Here is a 17,084-nt window from a genome sequence, read left to right as displayed (position 1 = left end):
TTTATTATGCTTAATCAAGTCTTTATATTTTTATTTTAGGTCAAATAAGCCCTTATTACTAATGATTGACTAATTTTCATTAGTCAAAATATATTTTATCATTTTATATCTATATGACACTAATATGGTATTAATGTGGAGGGTGAAAAATATCATCATGGTATTAGGCTAAATTAGTATGTCACATTATTATCAATTATGATATATCAACATGTAACATCATCATTAATTATGATATGTTAATATACCACATTAGCATTACGTAGTATAGAATGATAAATGACATTTTAACTAAATTAATCGTTACTTATAAAGATTTATTTGATTCAAAATAAAAAAAAATAAAAAGACTTAGATGACCTAAAATAAAAATATAAGAACATAATTGAATATAATAAAAGTAAGATTTATTTGAATTTTTTGAATAATTTAAAAGCTTTTTTTGAATATTATGCCTTTTACTAACTATTGTTTTAATGATATTATTTAAAGTTTTTGATATAATGAAAATCATCACACTACCAATCAACTACGGCATTTAATAGAAAAATATTATTATAATATTTTAATTAACGATAAAAAAAAGCTCTTAGAGTATTCGTAAACAAGACCCAAACTTAAATGATACACTTTGTTCATGCTTACTTGATTAAAGTTATATATGTTAATTCACTTTAGAAGTTAAATAGATTATCTGTGGAGTTGTTGATATTGTAAATTTATGATTATCCGTACAATCCTCTAAAATTTTTGAAGCATGAGATATGGTGGCAGCAACTTAATTTACAAGAAAAATCAAATTGATGAAATGGCAATCGTACACGTGTAAACATTATAATTATTAAACAAATGATTTTGTTGTTGAGAAACATATTGGTGATGAAAACGGTTTGATTTTGTTGGTAGGTTGAAAAATGAATGCAACCCAATGGAAGAATCTGCATATATGACCTATAACCTTTCAGAGTATTCATTAGAAAAAGGAAAAATGGATATTCTCTCTACCATCTTCTTGTTGATATCATTACCACCACTCATTCTCTTCCTGTGCAAAGAGTGCCTCCATCTTTATGCTGTTCCAAGGACAAGTTGATGAATTTCCAAATATCCTCCTGTGCAAAGTCATCAATTTGTTCAACTTCAAGTCTTCAACCTTGCTGGTTGTACATAAGAGCCCCGATTTGCATTTTTCTGTAGTGTTGATTTGCTTTTTTCTGTAAGTGTGTTGATGAATGGAATTTGAGTTATTTCACCAAAAAAGAAAAAAATATATGTACAATTCGAGTCATCTGGTCTATATGCCCTGACCATTTCCGGAGATTGGGACTCCATAGAAGCCGTATTTTCCGTTTACAGGTGGCTAGGAAGCTTACAAGCAAAGAGCTTGGATTTTGAGGTTGTTTGCTGCATCTCTTAAAAAAGTTCTTTGAATCTCATCTCTTAAATCCAAGCAAAGAATTTTTACTAAAAAAAAAATCCAAGCAAAGAACTTTTATTAAAAAAAATCCAAATCAAAAAATTCTCATCTTTTAATACGTTTTCACAATCTGTGAATCTTGATTTACTTATCTTCGATCTATCCACATTTCCTCCATGGACCGTATGAAGTGACAAGAAAATAAAATATCATCACTCTTTTCCTCCACGGCTGTAACACCAAAAACAAAAGTTATCACCATTTGTATTGTAGGACATACACCATGCGTTCTGATTCTTAGAAAGCATTTAGTAGAAATGCCATTAAGAATGAATAGCCATAAAAAACCTTGGATTTTCAGTGCTATATATGGGACATATTTCAAATAAAATATTCCTTAGCTAAATAAAAGTCAATTATCCGAAAAGAAACAAATATTTACTATAATATTTTTTAATAAAAGTTCTTTTTTTTTTGTCTACTATAAATAAATTTTATAGGCCCAAGTTACCAAAATGCTGAAGAAAAGGAATCAACCACCAATCAAACTTGCCCATTTTCTAACCCATCGGACAACACACAGATGCTGGGTTGAAATTAAGGTGAAAAAATGGCTTTGCAAAAGATAAACAGTTAGACACAGTCAAGAACTCAAAACACAATGAAAATAAGCAACAAAAAAATCTAAGAATTTAGGTAGAGTCATCTCCATCCTTCAAAAATCTCATTACTCACAAAGGAGGAAGAAATATCACGACGATGACATGACATGATAATAACAACTAATCATTTTATTCAATGAATTACATCAATCAGTTAAGTAACCTAGGGATGCATAGGATGATGGCAATTGCCAAACCATGTTTAGGTACTTGTATTTGGCAATCATGTTCTTTTATTAAATGAGAGTTTTCTCCACAATCTTCTTCTTGATTTCATTTGCATGCAGTACTCTTCCTACTCAAAATTTGTATTGATTACTACCTTTTTGGTATCACATTGTTACACCAACTCATATGACCATTAAATCCAGGTCGGCAAACATCGGCCAACTTTTCGGTTGTTAATTAGCTCCGAATCAAAGTGAATGCAACCAATGGATAATTAATGTCAGCTACTGAGGCATTAGAAGTGCGTCACTTAATTATTTAAAAAAATGAAAAATATTTGTAATTCAAAAAAAAAAAATTAACATCCTTATCAAATCGAACACAATCAATGAGAAAATATCTTGAAGGGTTATGGAATTGAGTAATCTTGTAATTAATGAAATTTATTCATGGCTTATAAAAAAACCAATGAGAAAATGTCAACTGTTGAGGCATTAAAGCCTTATGAATGTTTAGGTCATTGATGGTGATAGTGGATTTTATGCATACGTATTTAGAAAATTTTCATTTATGTATTTAAGTTATCAAATCAAACTCTTCAAAATATTTTAAAAAAATTAATTTAAAAATCTCATCATTTATTTCGAAGATATTTTCACTAGTTTATACAATGACGTGATTTTTCTACTTATTATAAATTATCTACACTGCTTCTTACGTAGTAATACAATGTTTTATAAGTTAATTTTACTTTATATTGAAGAAATATGTTAACAATCAAAATCAAAATCAAGTATCTACACCATATAATTTTTTCTTAATTTCTTCTGAGCAGATGAAGAAAATCTCAACAAAGTTCCCTTATTCACTACTTTCGCTTCAACTTGGCAGACGATTGGACCATGTTGTGGCTTCACCCTCCAGCATGGCCTCGACCTCTATGTCATTCCAAGAGGACAAACTAAAACTTGCTAAATTCGAAGACATTGTTGGTATATAGATTGCTTTATTTAGTAAGTTTTTTTGTGTTTTGGTTGATGTAGGATAAGTATGAAACAGAGCAAGTAAAGACAGTTTTTGTTGTAACAGTAGGTTTCGTATTTCTGATATGCATTGACTTAGTTTATATACATAACAAAACTTAACAAGTAAGTTTTGAACAGTAGCTAGGCCTAAGAATACATACTAATCATCATATAAATCATTCACTAAATGCATAGTTATCATAATTTGAAAGAAAGGTAGCTTAATACAAAATGGTCACGTATGATCCTAAGATAGAATGAACTGACGTGATTTTCAATGCAAGTCCTATTTCAACAAAGTTTGTCAACTTTATTGGCCGAGCAATTGTAGTGGCTTTAGCTGTCATGATCAGACAGTGATCATTGTAGTAATCAGTGGCTCGACTTGTCTTTTCAATTATTCATTTACTTTGTTTTCTTTTATATTCTTTAATTTATATCTTTAATAAGTACATATATATGATACAGTTCAAATAGCTAAGAGAGTTGATGACGATGATGCTTAACAGAGAGTTGACAAAGCTGATATAATTTAGAGAGCTGAAAGAGTTCAACGAACTGAAATAACTAAGTATTTATTTTCTTTACAGTGAGAGAGATATTAGGAGATTGATTTGCGATGTTTCTGAAAGCATTTTGGTTTACTCATGTTTGTTTTTTGATAAAAACAGATAATATTGTATAGATAATTATTTTTGAAATCACCTTATGAGTTATTTTTCACAATTTTCTCTAAATAGTTATATTGACTGAGTAAAAAAAAACCTAGTCCTGCCATTTGTTTTGTTAATTGGTTGTGGTGAAATTAGTTAATAACTTATAACAATTTAAAAACGAAAAAGGAGACAACGAAGGAAAGTCGGTGCATATCTCTCTCATGGTTGGACTCTCAGCAATGTGCACGTAAAATTTAAGAGAAACACGTTTGCGGTTTGTCCGAATATAGTCACACGTCTGGTTAAGAGAAATGACTGAGCAAAAGGATTTCTCCCCGTTGATATTATTAGTATTATAAAAAGACCTCTAGTTTTCTTCAGTCTTCACCCGCTAACATTGATCGACCAGCTTACCCAAAAAGTACCTCCATCTCCATGGATCTATCTAACCCAGCTACATTGGTAGCTTTGTTTCTAAATCTAATCCTGACCCTTTTCACTGTCAAGTTCTTCGCAGCAAAACTAAGAGAAAAGCAGAAAAAAAACAAGACCAAGTACCATCCTGTTGGCGGAACGGTTTTTAACCAGCTCCTCAACTTCAAACGATTGCATCACTATATGACTGATCTTGCAGGGAAGTATAGGACCTACAGGCTGCTTAGCCCTTTCAGGAGTGAGGTTTATACGTCGGAACCAGACAACGTTGAATATATTCCCAAAACAAATTTCCAGAATTATGGCAAGGTAATTTGTTGGTCTAGAAAATTTTGAACTCCCCCTGTCATTGGTTGGAAGAAGTAGCTTAGACAGTAACACCCAGAATTAGAATATGAAAGAGTGTCTCAATCTATAGTCACAATTAAGTCAACTACAAATGCTAATGTGCTGCAGGGTTATTTGCTATAACGAAAGAGTTTTTGATAATTATATGGCTACGGCAGAGTGGTGGGGTCGTTTTGGTTTTTCAATTTGTCTAATTTTCTGTGCAGGGTGAGTACAATTACAGCTTGCTAAAGGGTTTACTAGGTGATGGGATTTTCGCAGTCGATGGTGATAAGTGGCGTCAACAGAGGAAAGTGTCAAGCTATGAATTCTCAACGAAGGTGTTGAGGGATTTCAGCACTGTAGTCTTTCGGAAAAATGCAGCAAAGCTTGCAAATATAGTGTCTGACGCAGCGAAGTCCAACAAGATAATGGATATTCAGGTAAGTTCACCTAATGGCAAGATCCATGACGGAGTGATATATAATATGAACCTGTTATAGCGAAATGTTGTGCAGGACTTGTTTATGAAATCGACTTTAGATTCGATATTCAAAGTTGGATTTGGAGTTGAACTAGACAGCGTGTGTGGATCAAATTTAGAAGGCAAAGAGTTTACAGCTGCTTTTGATGATTCAAGCGCAGCAATCCTCTTCCGATATGTTGATATCTTCTGGAAGATCAAGAGATTTTTAAATATTGGATCAGAAGCAAAACTAAAGAAAAGTACAGAAGTGGCTGATAATTTTGTGTATAAGCTGATCCACAACAAGATTGAGCAGATGCGTAACTCGAACGATTCTTCTGTGAGTGAACTAGAAGAATAGAGCTACTTATAATTAACGTTTTCTATGTAGAATTTTCAAATAATTGTATTCTACGGATTGTGCAGATGAAAAAGGAAGACATTTTATCCAGATTTCTGCAATTGAATGACACTGACCCAACATACGTGCGAGATATAATCCTTAACTTCATAATTGCTGGGAAAGACACAACAGCAACTACTCTGTCGTGGTTTATTTACATGCTCTGCAAGCATCCTGATGTTCAAGAAAAGGTTGCACAAGAAGTGAAGAAAGCAACTGACACGAAGGAGGTTAAAGATTTTTCTGAATTTGCTGCTATCTTGAGCGAAGAAGCTCTGGGAAAAATGCACTATCTCCATGCAGCCTTAACTGAAACATTAAGGCTCTACCCCTCTGTTCCAGTGGTAAGCAAAGTTGCCTCGAATCTTGAATCCTCCAACTGAACTTGTTAATGCACATCAAAGAACATGCACCTATAAACTGATATCCATTCAATGCTTATCGGGAAGGCTAGAAATTAGCTTCCTTGCTATGTTCTGGGGGTTTTCTTTGGTTCTCACTATCTCTTCACCTTGATTGCAGGATGCAAAGATATGCTTGTCTGATGACACTCTTCCAGATGGGTTCAGTGTGAGGAAAGGAGATATGGTTTGTTATCAACCTTATGCAATGGGCAGAATGAAATTCATATGGGGTGATGATGCAGAGGAGTTCAGACCAGAGAGATGGGTTGGTGAGGATGGGATGTTCCAACCAGAAAGCCCTTTTAAGTTTACAGCGTTCCAGGTATGCAGAACATGTTGCAAATTAGAAATTGTTGTATGCTTCTTTTCCAGATCGGGCAAAGCATTTTTATTCTGATTGGCACTTGGTGTAAAATAAAACCTCAAACAGAAAAAAGGGTAAAAAAAACAGTATAACAACAGTTGATTTCTGGTTCTGGGTCTTTTTCTGAAAGTTCGAACTTCTCATATTGTTTCACAAGTGCGACTTCACCGGCTAAAGATGTGAACATACTGAACTTTATTTTCTAATGGTTGACAGGCAGGGCCTCGAATTTGCTTAGGCAAGGAATTTGCTTATAGGCAGATGAAGATCTTCTCGGCTGTTCTGGTGCACTACTTTGTGTTCAAACTGAGTGATGAGAATAAATCTGTCACCTACAGGACGATGATCACTCTTCATGTAGATGGGGGCCTTCATGTCCGCGCATTTCCCAGATGTCAGACTTAGTCTTTCTTGCCTATTTGACCACGGGTTTCATCTGTTGGCTCAGTTCTGTATGCTGGGCAATTGCAAGGTTTGAGTATGCATGTACTTGTCCTTGCACAAGAATAAATACAATGATATCCAAAAAGAAAAATAAAGGAATAAATATGATGAAGAATTACGTTCACTCACCAAGGAGTCTTGAACCATACTTTTGTCTGAAAATTGAGTTCAGGACACTTCTGCAAACAAAGTGAAACCATTTTTTTTTTTTTTTTGAAAAAGAAGTGAAATCAAAGTTGTTGAGACCTGAGACAACATTCTGCAATTTCATTAAAACAGACCATATTTGCAAGTTCGAAATCTAGCAGAATATTTAATGAATAGAAAGTCATGCTGATCTTAATGGAAAGTTTTAGGAAACAACAATTCAGTTCTCGCCTTATGAATGTTTAGGTCATTGATGGTGATAGTGGATTTTATGCATACGTATTTAGAAAATTTTCATTTATGTATTTAAGTTATCAAATCAAACTCTTCAAAACATTTTAAAAAAATTAATTTAAAAATCTCATCATTTATTTCGAAGATATTTTCACTAGTTTATACAATGACGTGATTTTTCTACTTATTATAAATTATCTACACTACTTCTTACATAGTAATACAATGTTTTATAAATTAATTTTACTTTATATTGAAGAAATATGTTAACAATCAAAATCAAAATCAAGTATCTACACCATATAATTTTTTCTTAATTTCTTCTGAGCAGATGAAGAAAATCTCAACAAAGTTCCCTTATTCACTACTTTCGCTTCAACTTGGCAGACGATAGGACCATGTTGTGGCTTCACCCTCCAGCATGGCCTCGACCTCTATGTCATTCCAAGAGGACAAACTAAAACTTGCTAAATTCCAAGACATTGTTGGTATATAGATTGCTTTATTTAGTAAGTTTTGTTGTGTTTTAGTTGATGTAGGATAAGTATGAAACAGAGCAAGTAAAGACAGTTTTTGTTGTAACAGTAGGTTTCATATTTCTGATATGCATTGACTTAGTTTATATACATAACAAAACTTAACAACTAAGTTTTGAACAGTAGCTAGGCCTAAGAATGCATACTAATCATCATATAAATCATTCATTAAATGCATAGTTATCATAATTTGAAAGAAAGCTAGCTTATACAAAATGGTCACGTATGATCCTAAGATAGTATGAACTGACGTGATTTTCAATGCAAGTCCTATTTCAACAAAGTTTGTCAACTTTATTGGCCGAGCAATTGCAGTGGCTTTAGCTGTCGTGATCAGACAGTGATCATTGTAGTAATTAGTGGCTCGACTTGTCTTTTCAATTATTCATTTACTTCGTTTTCTTTTATATTCTTTAATTTATATCTTTAATAAGTACATATAGATGATACAGTTCAAATAGCTAAGAGAGTTGATGACGATGGTACTTAACAGAGAGTTGACAAAGCTGATATAATTTAGAGAGCTGAAAGAGTTGAGCGAGCTGAAATAACTGAGTATTTATTTTCTTTACAGCGAGAGAGATATTAGGAGATTGATTTGCCAGGATGTTTCTGAGAGCATTTTGGTTTACTCATGTTTGTTTTTTGGTAAAAACAGATAACATTATATGGATAATTATTTTTGAAATCACCTTATGAGTTATTTTTCACAATTTTCTCTAAATAGTTATATTGACTGAGTAAAAAAAAACCTAGTCCTGCCCTTTGTTTTGTTAATTGGTTGTGGTGAAATTAGTTAATAACTTATAACAATTTAAAAACGAAAAAGGAGACAACGAAGGAAAGTCGGTGCATATCTCTCTCATGGTTGGACTCTCAGCAATGTGCACGTAAAATTTAAGAGAAACACGTTTGCGGATTGTCCGAATATAGTCACACGTCTGGTTAAGAGAAATGACTTAGCAAAAGGATTTCTCCCCGTTGATATTATTAGTATTATAAAAAGACCTCTAGTTTTCTTCAGTCTTCACCCGCTAACATTGATCGACCAGCTTACCCAAAAAGGACCTCCATCTCCATGGATCTGTCTAACCCAGCTACATTGGTAGCTTTGTTTCTAAATCTAATCCTGACCCTTTTCACTGTCAAGTTCCTCGCAGCAAAACTAAGAGAAAAGCAGAAAAAAAACAAGACCAAGTACCATCCTGTTGGCGGAACGGTTTTTAGCCAGCTCCTCAACTTCAAACGATTGCATCACTATATGACTGATCTTGCAGGGAAGTATAGGACCTACAGGCTGCTTAGCCCTTTCAGGAGTGAGGTTTATACGTCGGAACCAGACAACGTTGAATATATTCTCAAAACAAATATCCAGAATTATGGCAAGGTAATTTGTTGGTCTAGAAAATTTTGAACTCCCCCTGTCATTGGTTGGAAGAAGTAGCTTAGACAGTAACACCCAGAATTAGAATATGAAAGAGTGTCTCAATCTATAGTCACAATTAAGTCAACTACAAATGCTAATGTGCTGCAGGGTTATTTGCTATAACGAAAGAGTTTTTGATAATTATATGGCTACGGCAGAATGGTGGGGTCGTTTTGGTTTTTCAATTTGTCTAATTTTCTGTGCAGGGTGAGTACAATTACAGCTTGCTAAAGGGTTTACTAGGTGATGGGATTTTCGCAGTCGATGGTGATAAGTGGCGTCAACAGAGGAAAGTGTCAAGCTATGAATTCTCAACGAAGGTGTTGAGGGATTTCAGCACTGTAGTCTTCCGGAAAAATGCAGCAAAGCTTGCAAATATAGTGTCTGACGCAGCGAAGTCCAACAAGATAATGGATATTCAGGTAAGTTCACCTAATGGCAAGATCCATGACGGAGTGATATATAATATGAACCTGTTATAGCGAAATGTTGTGCAGGACTTGTTTATGAAATCGACTTTAGATTCGATATTCAAAGTTGGATTTGGAGTTGAACTAGACAGCGTGTGTGGATCAAATTTAGAAGGCAAAGAGTTTACAGCTGCTTTTGATGATTCAAGCGCAGCAATCCTCTTCCGATATGTTGATATCTTCTGGAAGATCAAGAGATTTTTAAATATTGGATCAGAAGCAAAACTAAAGAAAAGTACAAAAGTGGTTGATAATTTTGTGTATAAGCTGATCCACAACAAGATTGAGCAGATGCGTAACTCGAACGATTCTTCTGTGAGTGAACTAGAAGAATAGAGCTACTTATAATTAACGTTTTCTATGTAGAATTTTCAAATAATTGTATTCTACGGATTGTGCAGATGAAAAAGGAAGACATTTTATCCAGATTTCTGCAATTGAATGACACTGACCCAACATACATGCGAGATATAATCCTTAACTTCATAATTGCTGGGAAAGACACAACAGCAACTACTCTGTCGTGGTTTATTTACATGCTCTGCAAGCATCCTGATGTTCAAGAAAAGGTTGCACAAGAAGTGAAGGAAGCAACTGACACGATGGAGGTTAAAGATTTTGCTGAATTTGCTGCTATCTTGAGCGAAGAAGCTCTAGGAAAAATGCACTATCTCCATGCAGCCTTAACTGAAACATTAAGGCTCTACCCCGCTGTTCCAGTTGTAAGCAAAGTTGCCTTGAATCTTGAATCCTCCAACTGAACTTGTTAATGCACATCAAAGAACATGCATCTATAAACTGATATCCATTCAAGGCGTATCGGGAAGGCTAGAAATTAGCTTCCTTTCTATGTTCTGGGGTTTTCTTTGGTTCTCACTACCTCTTCACTTTGATTGCAGGATCCAAAGATATGCTTTTCTGATGATACTCTTCCAGATGGGTTCAGTGTGAGGAAAGGAGATATGGTTTGTTATCAACCTTATGCAATGGGCAGAATGAAATTCATATGGGGTGATGATGCAGAGGAGTTCAGACCAGAGAGATGGCTTGATGAGGATGGGATGTTCCAACCAGAAAGCCCTTTTAAGTTTACAGCATTCCAGGTGTGCAGAACATACTACAAATTAGAAATTCTTGTACGCTTCGTTTCCAGATCGGCCAAAGCATTATTATTCTGATTGGCACTTGGTGTAAAATAAAACCTCAAATAGGAAAAAAGGGTAAAAAATCAGTATAACGGCATTTGATTTCTGGTTCTGGGTCTTTTTCCGAAAGTTCAAACTTCTCATATTGTTTCACAAGTGTGATTTCACAGGCTAAAGATGTGAACATACTGAACTTTATTTTCTAATGGTTTACAGGCAGGGCCTCGAATTTGTTTAGGCAAGGAATTTGCTTATAGGCAGATGAAGATCTTCTCGGCTGTTCTGGTGCACTACTTTGTGTTCAAACTGAGTGATGAGAATAAATCTGTCACCTACAGGACGATGATCACTCTTCACGTAGATGGGGGCCTTCATGTCCGCGCATTTCCCAGATGTCAGACTTAGTCTTTCTTGCCTACCACGGGTTTCATCTGTTGGCTCAGTTCTGTATGCTGGGCAATTGCAAGGTTTGAGTATGCATGTACTTGTCCTTGCACAAGAATAAATACAATGATATCCAAAAAGAAAAATAAAGGAATAAATATGATGAAGAATTACTTTCACTCACCAAGGAGTCTTGAACCATACTTTTGTCTGAAAATTGAGTTCAGGACACTTCTGCAAACTAAGTGAAACCATTTTTTTTTCCTTGAAAAAGAAGTGAAATCAAAGTTCTTGAGACGTGAGACAACATTCTGCAATTTCATTAAAACAGACCATATTTGCAAGTTCGAAATCTAGCAGAATATTTAATGACTAGAAAGTCATGTTGATCTTAATGCAAAGTTTTAGGAAACAACAATTCAGTTCTCCCCTGCCTTTTTGCAGGGCCTTTGGCTCTGTGCTTCTTATCTCTCGGATTGAGAAACATGACATATCCTTGTTTGCCAAGCTTAATCATCTTTGTACTTAAGTTACTTGATTGTATCATATGCTCCGAAATAAAATTCTAATTAATTTTTCATTTGAGTATTAAATTTAACATGATAAATACACGTATTTTCTTATTTAAGAATTAAATTCAAAAATCATTCTCTTTACTTAACTATAAAATAACCAATTAGAAGAGATTTGTATGTCCTTTATCATCATAACTAAGGAAATAACAAGTATGGCCCTTTGTTTTGTTACTTGGTTGTGGTGAAGTTTATTAGTAATTTTTTGCCAATTTTCAAAAAGATCACCTTGTGAAATTCGAGAGAACCACGTTTAGGGCTTGTCCGAATGTCGTCCAATTAGGTTATGACACGTTTGGTTGAGAGGAATGACTTAGCAGAAGGACTTCTCTCCGTTGATATTATTAGTATTACAAAACCGACTTCTCTAGTTTAATACAGCCTTCACCTAACATTGATAGACCAGCTTACCCAAACGTACCTCCATGTCCATGGATCTGTCTAACCCAGTTCCCTTGGTAGCTTTGGTTCTAAGTCTAATCCTTGCCCTTTTCACTGTCAAGTTCCTCACAGCAAAACTAAGAGAAAGGCAGAGGAAAAATAAGGCCAAGTACCATCCTGTTGGCGGAACGGTTTTTAACCAGCTCCTCAACTTCAGAAGATTGCATCACTATATGACTGATCTTGCAGGGAAGTACAGGACCTACAGGCTGCTTAGCCCTTTCAGGAATGAGATTTATACCTCGGAACCAGACAATGTTGAGTATATTCTAAAAACAAATTTCCACAATTATGGCAAGGTATGGTGCCGACTCTCGTTTCACACCTCAAAGTCACAAATAATTTGTTGGTCTAGAAAATTCTGAACTCTCCCGGTGATTGGTTAGTATAAGTAGCTTAGACAGAAACACCCGTAATTAGATTAAGAAAAAGGGTCTCAATCTCGCCACAAGTAAGTCAATTGTAGATGCTAATATGCCGCAGAGTGATTAGTTGGAATGAAAGGGCTTTTGATAATTATATGGCCACCCAAAAGGCAGAATGGTGGAGTTGTTTTGGTTTTCCAATCTGTTTAATTTTTTGTGCAGGGTGAGTACAATTACAGCTTGCTAAAGGGTTTACTAGGCGATGGGATTTTCACTGTCGATGGTGATAAGTGGCGTCAACAGAGGAAAGTATCAAGCTATGAATTCTCAACCAAGGTCTTGAGAGATTTCAGCAGTGTAGTCTTTCGGGAAAATGCGGCAAAACTTGCGACTATAGTGTCTGAAGCAGCAAATTCCAATGAGATAATGGATATACAGGTAAGTTCACCTAATGGCAAGATCAATGGCAGAGTGATATATAAAATGAATCTGTTATAACGATATATTGTGCAGGACTTGTTTATGAAATCGACTTTAGATTCAATATTCAAAGTTGCATTTGGAGTCGAACTAGACAGCATGTGTGGATCAAATTTAGAAGGCAAACAGTTTACAGCTGCTTTTGATGATTCAAGTGCAGCAATCCTCTTCCGATATGTTGATATCTTCTGGAAGATCAAAAGATTTCTAAATATTGGATCAGAGGCCACACTGAAGAAAAGTATAGAAGTGGTTGATAATTTTGTGTATAAGCTGATCCACAACAAGATTGAGCAAATGCGCAACTCAAAGGATGAATCTTCAGTGAGTGAACTAGAACAGTAGAGCTACTTATAGTTAACAACTTATATTACCTGTTGAAGTGGAATATTGAAATTATTATTTTCTACAGATTATGCAGATGAAAAAGGAAGACATTTTATCCAGATTTCTACAAGTGAGTGACACTGATCCAACATACTTGCGAGATATAATCCTTAACTTCATAATTGCTGGGAAAGACACAACGGCAGCTACTCTGTCGTGGTTTATTTACATGCTCTGCAAGCATCCTGATGTTCAAGAAAAGGTTGCACAAGAAGTGAAGGAAGCAACTGACACGAAAGATGTTAAAGATTATGCTGAATTTGCTGCTATCTTGAGCGAAGAAGCTTTAGGAAAAATGCACTATCTCCATGCAGCCATAACTGAAACATTAAGGCTCTACCCCGCTGTTCCAGTTGTAAGCAAAGTTGCCTTGAATCTTGAATCCTCCAACTGAACTTGTTAATGTACATCCAAGAACATGCATCTATAAACTGATATCCATTTAATGCGTATCTGGAAGGCTAGAAATTAGCTTCCTTGTTCTTTGGTTCTCACTATCTCTTCACTTTGATTGCAGGATGCAAAGGTATGCTTCTCTGATGATACTCTACCAGATGGGTTCAGTGTGAGGAAAGGGGATATGGTTTGTTATCAACCTTATGCAATGGGCAGAATGCAATTCATTTGGGGTGATGATGCAGAGGAGTTCAAACCAGAGAGATGGCTTGATGAGGATGGGATGTTCCAATCAGAAAGCCCTTTTAAGTTTACAGCATTCCAGGTATGCAGAACATGTTGCAAATTAGAAATTGTTGTATGCTTCTTTTGCAGATCGGGCAAAGCATTTTTATTTTGATTGGCACTTGGTGTAAAATAAAACCTCAAATAGAAAAAAAGAGGGTAAAAAGGCAGTATAACAGCATTTGATTCTGGTTCTGAGTCTTTTTCTGAAAGTTCAAACCTCTCATATTGTTTCACAAGTGTGACTTTATCGGCTAAAGGTGTGAACATACTGAACTTTATTTTCTAATGGTTTACAGGCAGGGCCTCGAATATGTTTAGGCAAGGAATTTGCTTATAGGCAGATGAAGATCTTCTCGGCTGTCCTGGTGTACTGCTTTGTGTTCAAACTGAGTGATGAGAATAAATGTGTCACCTACAGGACGATGATCAATCTTCATGTAGATGGGGGCCTTCATGTCCGCGCATTTCACAGATGTCAGACTTAACTTTGGTCTTTCTAGCTTATTTGACCAAGGGTTTCATCTGGTGGCTCAGTTCTTTATACTAGGCAAATGCACACTGTTAATATACTTGTATCTTTCCTTGCACAAGAATAAATAGGATGATGTCACCAAGCAAAAAGGAGGAAAGGAATCGATATGATGGATGGTTACTTTCACTGACCAAAGAGTCTAGAACCATACTTTTGTCTGAAAAATGAGTTCAGGCCAGTTCTGTGTGTTAAGTGTAACCAAAGTTGTTGGGACTTGAGACAACATTTGGCAAGTTGATTAAAATAATCCAAACCAGAATATTTGCAAGTTCGGAATCTTGCTTGCCTTTCTAGCAGAATATTCCAATAAAATGAAAGTCCTGATGACCTTAACGCAAAACTTTACCAAACAACAACTCAGTTCTCCCCTGCCTTCTCGCAGAGTCTTTAGCTCCATGCCTCTTATTTCTCGGTGTGAGAAAGATGAAAAATGTCCTTGCATGCAAAACTTGATCATCTTGAGATCTTATGAGTATGAAATGAATCTTGATGTTCTCAATTCAATTTAAACAAAGATAAAAGCCATATGTATGCTATGAATTGGGTATGGGATGTCTATTGTCAGAATTCAACAAAACCAAGGACACCAATGTTCTTCAACAAAATTGAGCTCGCACTCAACAGCATGATAAATCACAATCATACAAAGTGGTCGCCGTACGGTTCATGCCAGCAGAAACTAATTGCCAATGTCAATGGATGAATACGCTTGAAGTCCAAATAGTCTTCTACGAATATCATGTAGTCGCAGGAGGTAGTTGAGCTGCCCCCGGTCTTGAGGTCCATCCTTTACGACTCCTGTAGGCTTCAATAGCCTGTAACCTTAGCCTCTCCTTGGAAGCATCTTGCAAGGTCTTTGAACCCTGTAAAGCAGAAACTCCTTGCTTGAGCGAAAAAAATACTACTACAACGTTATTAATGTAACATCAAAAGATCATGATTACCTTCGGTACTGTAACCAACTTGGGTGGAGCTTCAACCACATCTCCAAATCTTATGTTCTCTCTTCCAGGGAAGTCCAAGTTCTCTTCTGTTTTGGCATTCTTATGCTTTTTCTTCTTTGCTTCAAAATACCTACATAGATTAAAGCCTGGTCACCTATACACAAAAGGAAAAGGAATGCAGCATCTGCAAAGCAGAAGAATTCATATTCCCAATTCAGCAGATAATTCTATAATGTGGGATAAAAACTAAAACTTCACTACAGGGTTATGTTCAGTCACATTGTCTACCACTACCATGGTGCAAAAACAACAGAGGTACTCACTCTTCAAACCAATTAATTGCCAATTAAGAGAGAAAAAAGAGAAGGAAAAGTTACTTTTTCTTGCGCTCTTTTCTTTTGGAACTGCCCCCTGATTTATCCACCATTGTTTCAAACCGAAGGTCGGTTACTTGCTTCCTCTTTCTTTTCTTGGTTTTCTTTCCATCTTTGCTGTTCTGCATAGTTTCTTCCTCGCTATCTGAATATTGAGATTTGGTGAAATGCTTATCATCACTTCCATCTTTGATTTCATTAGCTTCTAACTTAATTTGATTCGCTGCTCGGTCTTTCTGCATAATGAATTACAGTACTTGAATTTAAATCAATCGACTTAAGCTTAAAAAAGAAAATAATCAGTCATTTAATGATAATTACTCACCTTTTTCACAGCATCTCCATCCGCTGCTTTTTGGTCCTTTGAAACCTTCGCAGACCCTAAAACATGGAACATAAAGCCGTTAATAGGTGGAAAGCAAACGAATTAATTTAAAAAAAAAAGAAAAGAAAAAGAGAGGAGAGAGAAGAGAACCGTGAAGAGAATCGGAGGTGAAGGACATGATTTTGCGGAGTTTAGAAGGCAAAGCCTCGACTTGGGAGGGATCAGGAGGCGGCGGGAGTCTGGCGGGACCACCATGAGCAGCTCTGTAGTTCTTCTCTCTCCTCCTCCTTCCTTTGCCTCCCATGTTTTTATCTCGTCCAAAATCTGTAAAAACGATGCAACCCGTACCCTACTTGTCGCCGCCGCGGCTTGGTGATTCTTCTGTCTCTCTCTCTCTCTCTCTCTCTCCCTTGCAGACTGGTTCTCGAAGCGGTTACGTCGAGGGAGAGACTGAGGACAACCAAGGAAAGGAAAGCCCCTTCCTTAAAAAATGATTAAACCCGAAACCGCCTAAAAAACCCAACCCATTTTTTTCTAGGGCCGGAGCATTATTTGTTTAGTATAAGTTTTTTCCGGAAAGTAGTTTGGCGTTTCGAAAAATTCAAAAATTTATAATATAATTTATGCTTTTTCCTGTGAGAGATGATCTTATTCAAGAATATATCATTTATAGTAGAATTAAAATCGGGAGGCAATGATTTCTTAAAAAAAGTTAATTAATTAAAAATAACAAGAAATTTAAAAACAATATTGTAACTAAACAAGTAATTATACTATCATAAGAGAGTGCAATGTGCAAGTGATTTTGCTTACATGGCATCTCCAATGGTAGTGCTTTCCTTGAGAGAGGAGTACTGGACTGGATGG

General features: G+C 35.6%; 4 protein-coding genes across 5 annotated transcripts; 3 read left to right on the top strand and 1 right to left on the bottom strand.

Annotated features, from left to right (window-relative positions):
* Positions 1 to 4,319: 4,319 nt before the first annotated feature.
* LOC18614270 (cytochrome P450 704C1-like) lies at positions 4,320 to 6,901 on the top strand. The gene is made up of 6 exons (XM_007051950.3): positions 4,320 to 4,672; positions 4,918 to 5,133; positions 5,209 to 5,496; positions 5,583 to 5,903; positions 6,082 to 6,285; positions 6,544 to 6,901. The coding sequence occupies exons 1-6, from the start codon at positions 4,364 to 4,366 to the stop codon at positions 6,730 to 6,732; spliced, it is 1,527 nt and encodes a 508-aa protein (XP_007052012.3). The 5' UTR covers positions 4,320 to 4,363; the 3' UTR covers positions 6,733 to 6,901.
* A 1,671-nt stretch (positions 6,902 to 8,572) lies between these two features.
* LOC18614269 (cytochrome P450 704C1-like) lies at positions 8,573 to 11,457 on the top strand. The gene is made up of 6 exons (XM_088808367.1): positions 8,573 to 9,075; positions 9,321 to 9,536; positions 9,612 to 9,899; positions 9,986 to 10,306; positions 10,484 to 10,687; positions 10,946 to 11,457. Exons 1-6 carry the CDS (start codon positions 8,767 to 8,769, stop codon positions 11,132 to 11,134), a joined length of 1,527 nt encoding a protein of 508 aa, XP_088664493.1. The 5' UTR covers positions 8,573 to 8,766; the 3' UTR covers positions 11,135 to 11,457.
* Positions 11,458 to 12,035: 578 nt separating this feature from the next.
* Positions 12,036 to 14,842, top strand: LOC18614268 (cytochrome P450 704C1-like). The gene is made up of 6 exons (XM_007051946.3): positions 12,036 to 12,425; positions 12,714 to 12,929; positions 13,005 to 13,295; positions 13,384 to 13,713; positions 13,876 to 14,079; positions 14,339 to 14,842. The coding sequence occupies exons 1-6, from the start codon at positions 12,111 to 12,113 to the stop codon at positions 14,525 to 14,527; spliced, it is 1,545 nt and encodes a 514-aa protein (XP_007052008.3). The 5' UTR covers positions 12,036 to 12,110; the 3' UTR covers positions 14,528 to 14,842.
* Positions 14,843 to 15,078: 236 nt separating this feature from the next.
* On the bottom strand, positions 15,079 to 16,739 carry LOC18614267 (coiled-coil protein). 2 transcript variants are annotated; one of them, XM_088808378.1, is made up of 5 exons: positions 16,368 to 16,739; positions 16,218 to 16,273; positions 15,970 to 16,079; positions 15,519 to 15,648; positions 15,079 to 15,437 (listed from the first exon to the last, which is right to left on the bottom strand). In XM_088808378.1, the coding sequence occupies exons 1-5, from the start codon at positions 16,519 to 16,521 to the stop codon at positions 15,312 to 15,314; spliced, it is 576 nt and encodes a 191-aa protein (XP_088664504.1). In that variant the 5' UTR covers positions 16,522 to 16,739; the 3' UTR covers positions 15,079 to 15,311. The 2 variants fall into 2 exon arrangements, with proteins under 2 accessions (XP_088664504.1, XP_017978042.1); XM_018122553.2 differs by having other exon boundaries at positions 15,896 to 16,128; positions 16,368 to 16,719.
* Between the last annotated feature and the right edge of the window lie 345 nt (positions 16,740 to 17,084).

Source organism: Theobroma cacao, chromosome 1 (genome assembly GCF_053813885.1).
Source record: "Theobroma cacao isolate CCN51 chromosome 1, ASM5381388v1, whole genome shotgun sequence".
Taxonomy (NCBI): domain Eukaryota; kingdom Viridiplantae; phylum Streptophyta; class Magnoliopsida; order Malvales; family Malvaceae; genus Theobroma; species Theobroma cacao.
Note: the sequence above shows the minus strand (reverse complement) of the source record. Positions and strands in the feature narration are given on the sequence as shown.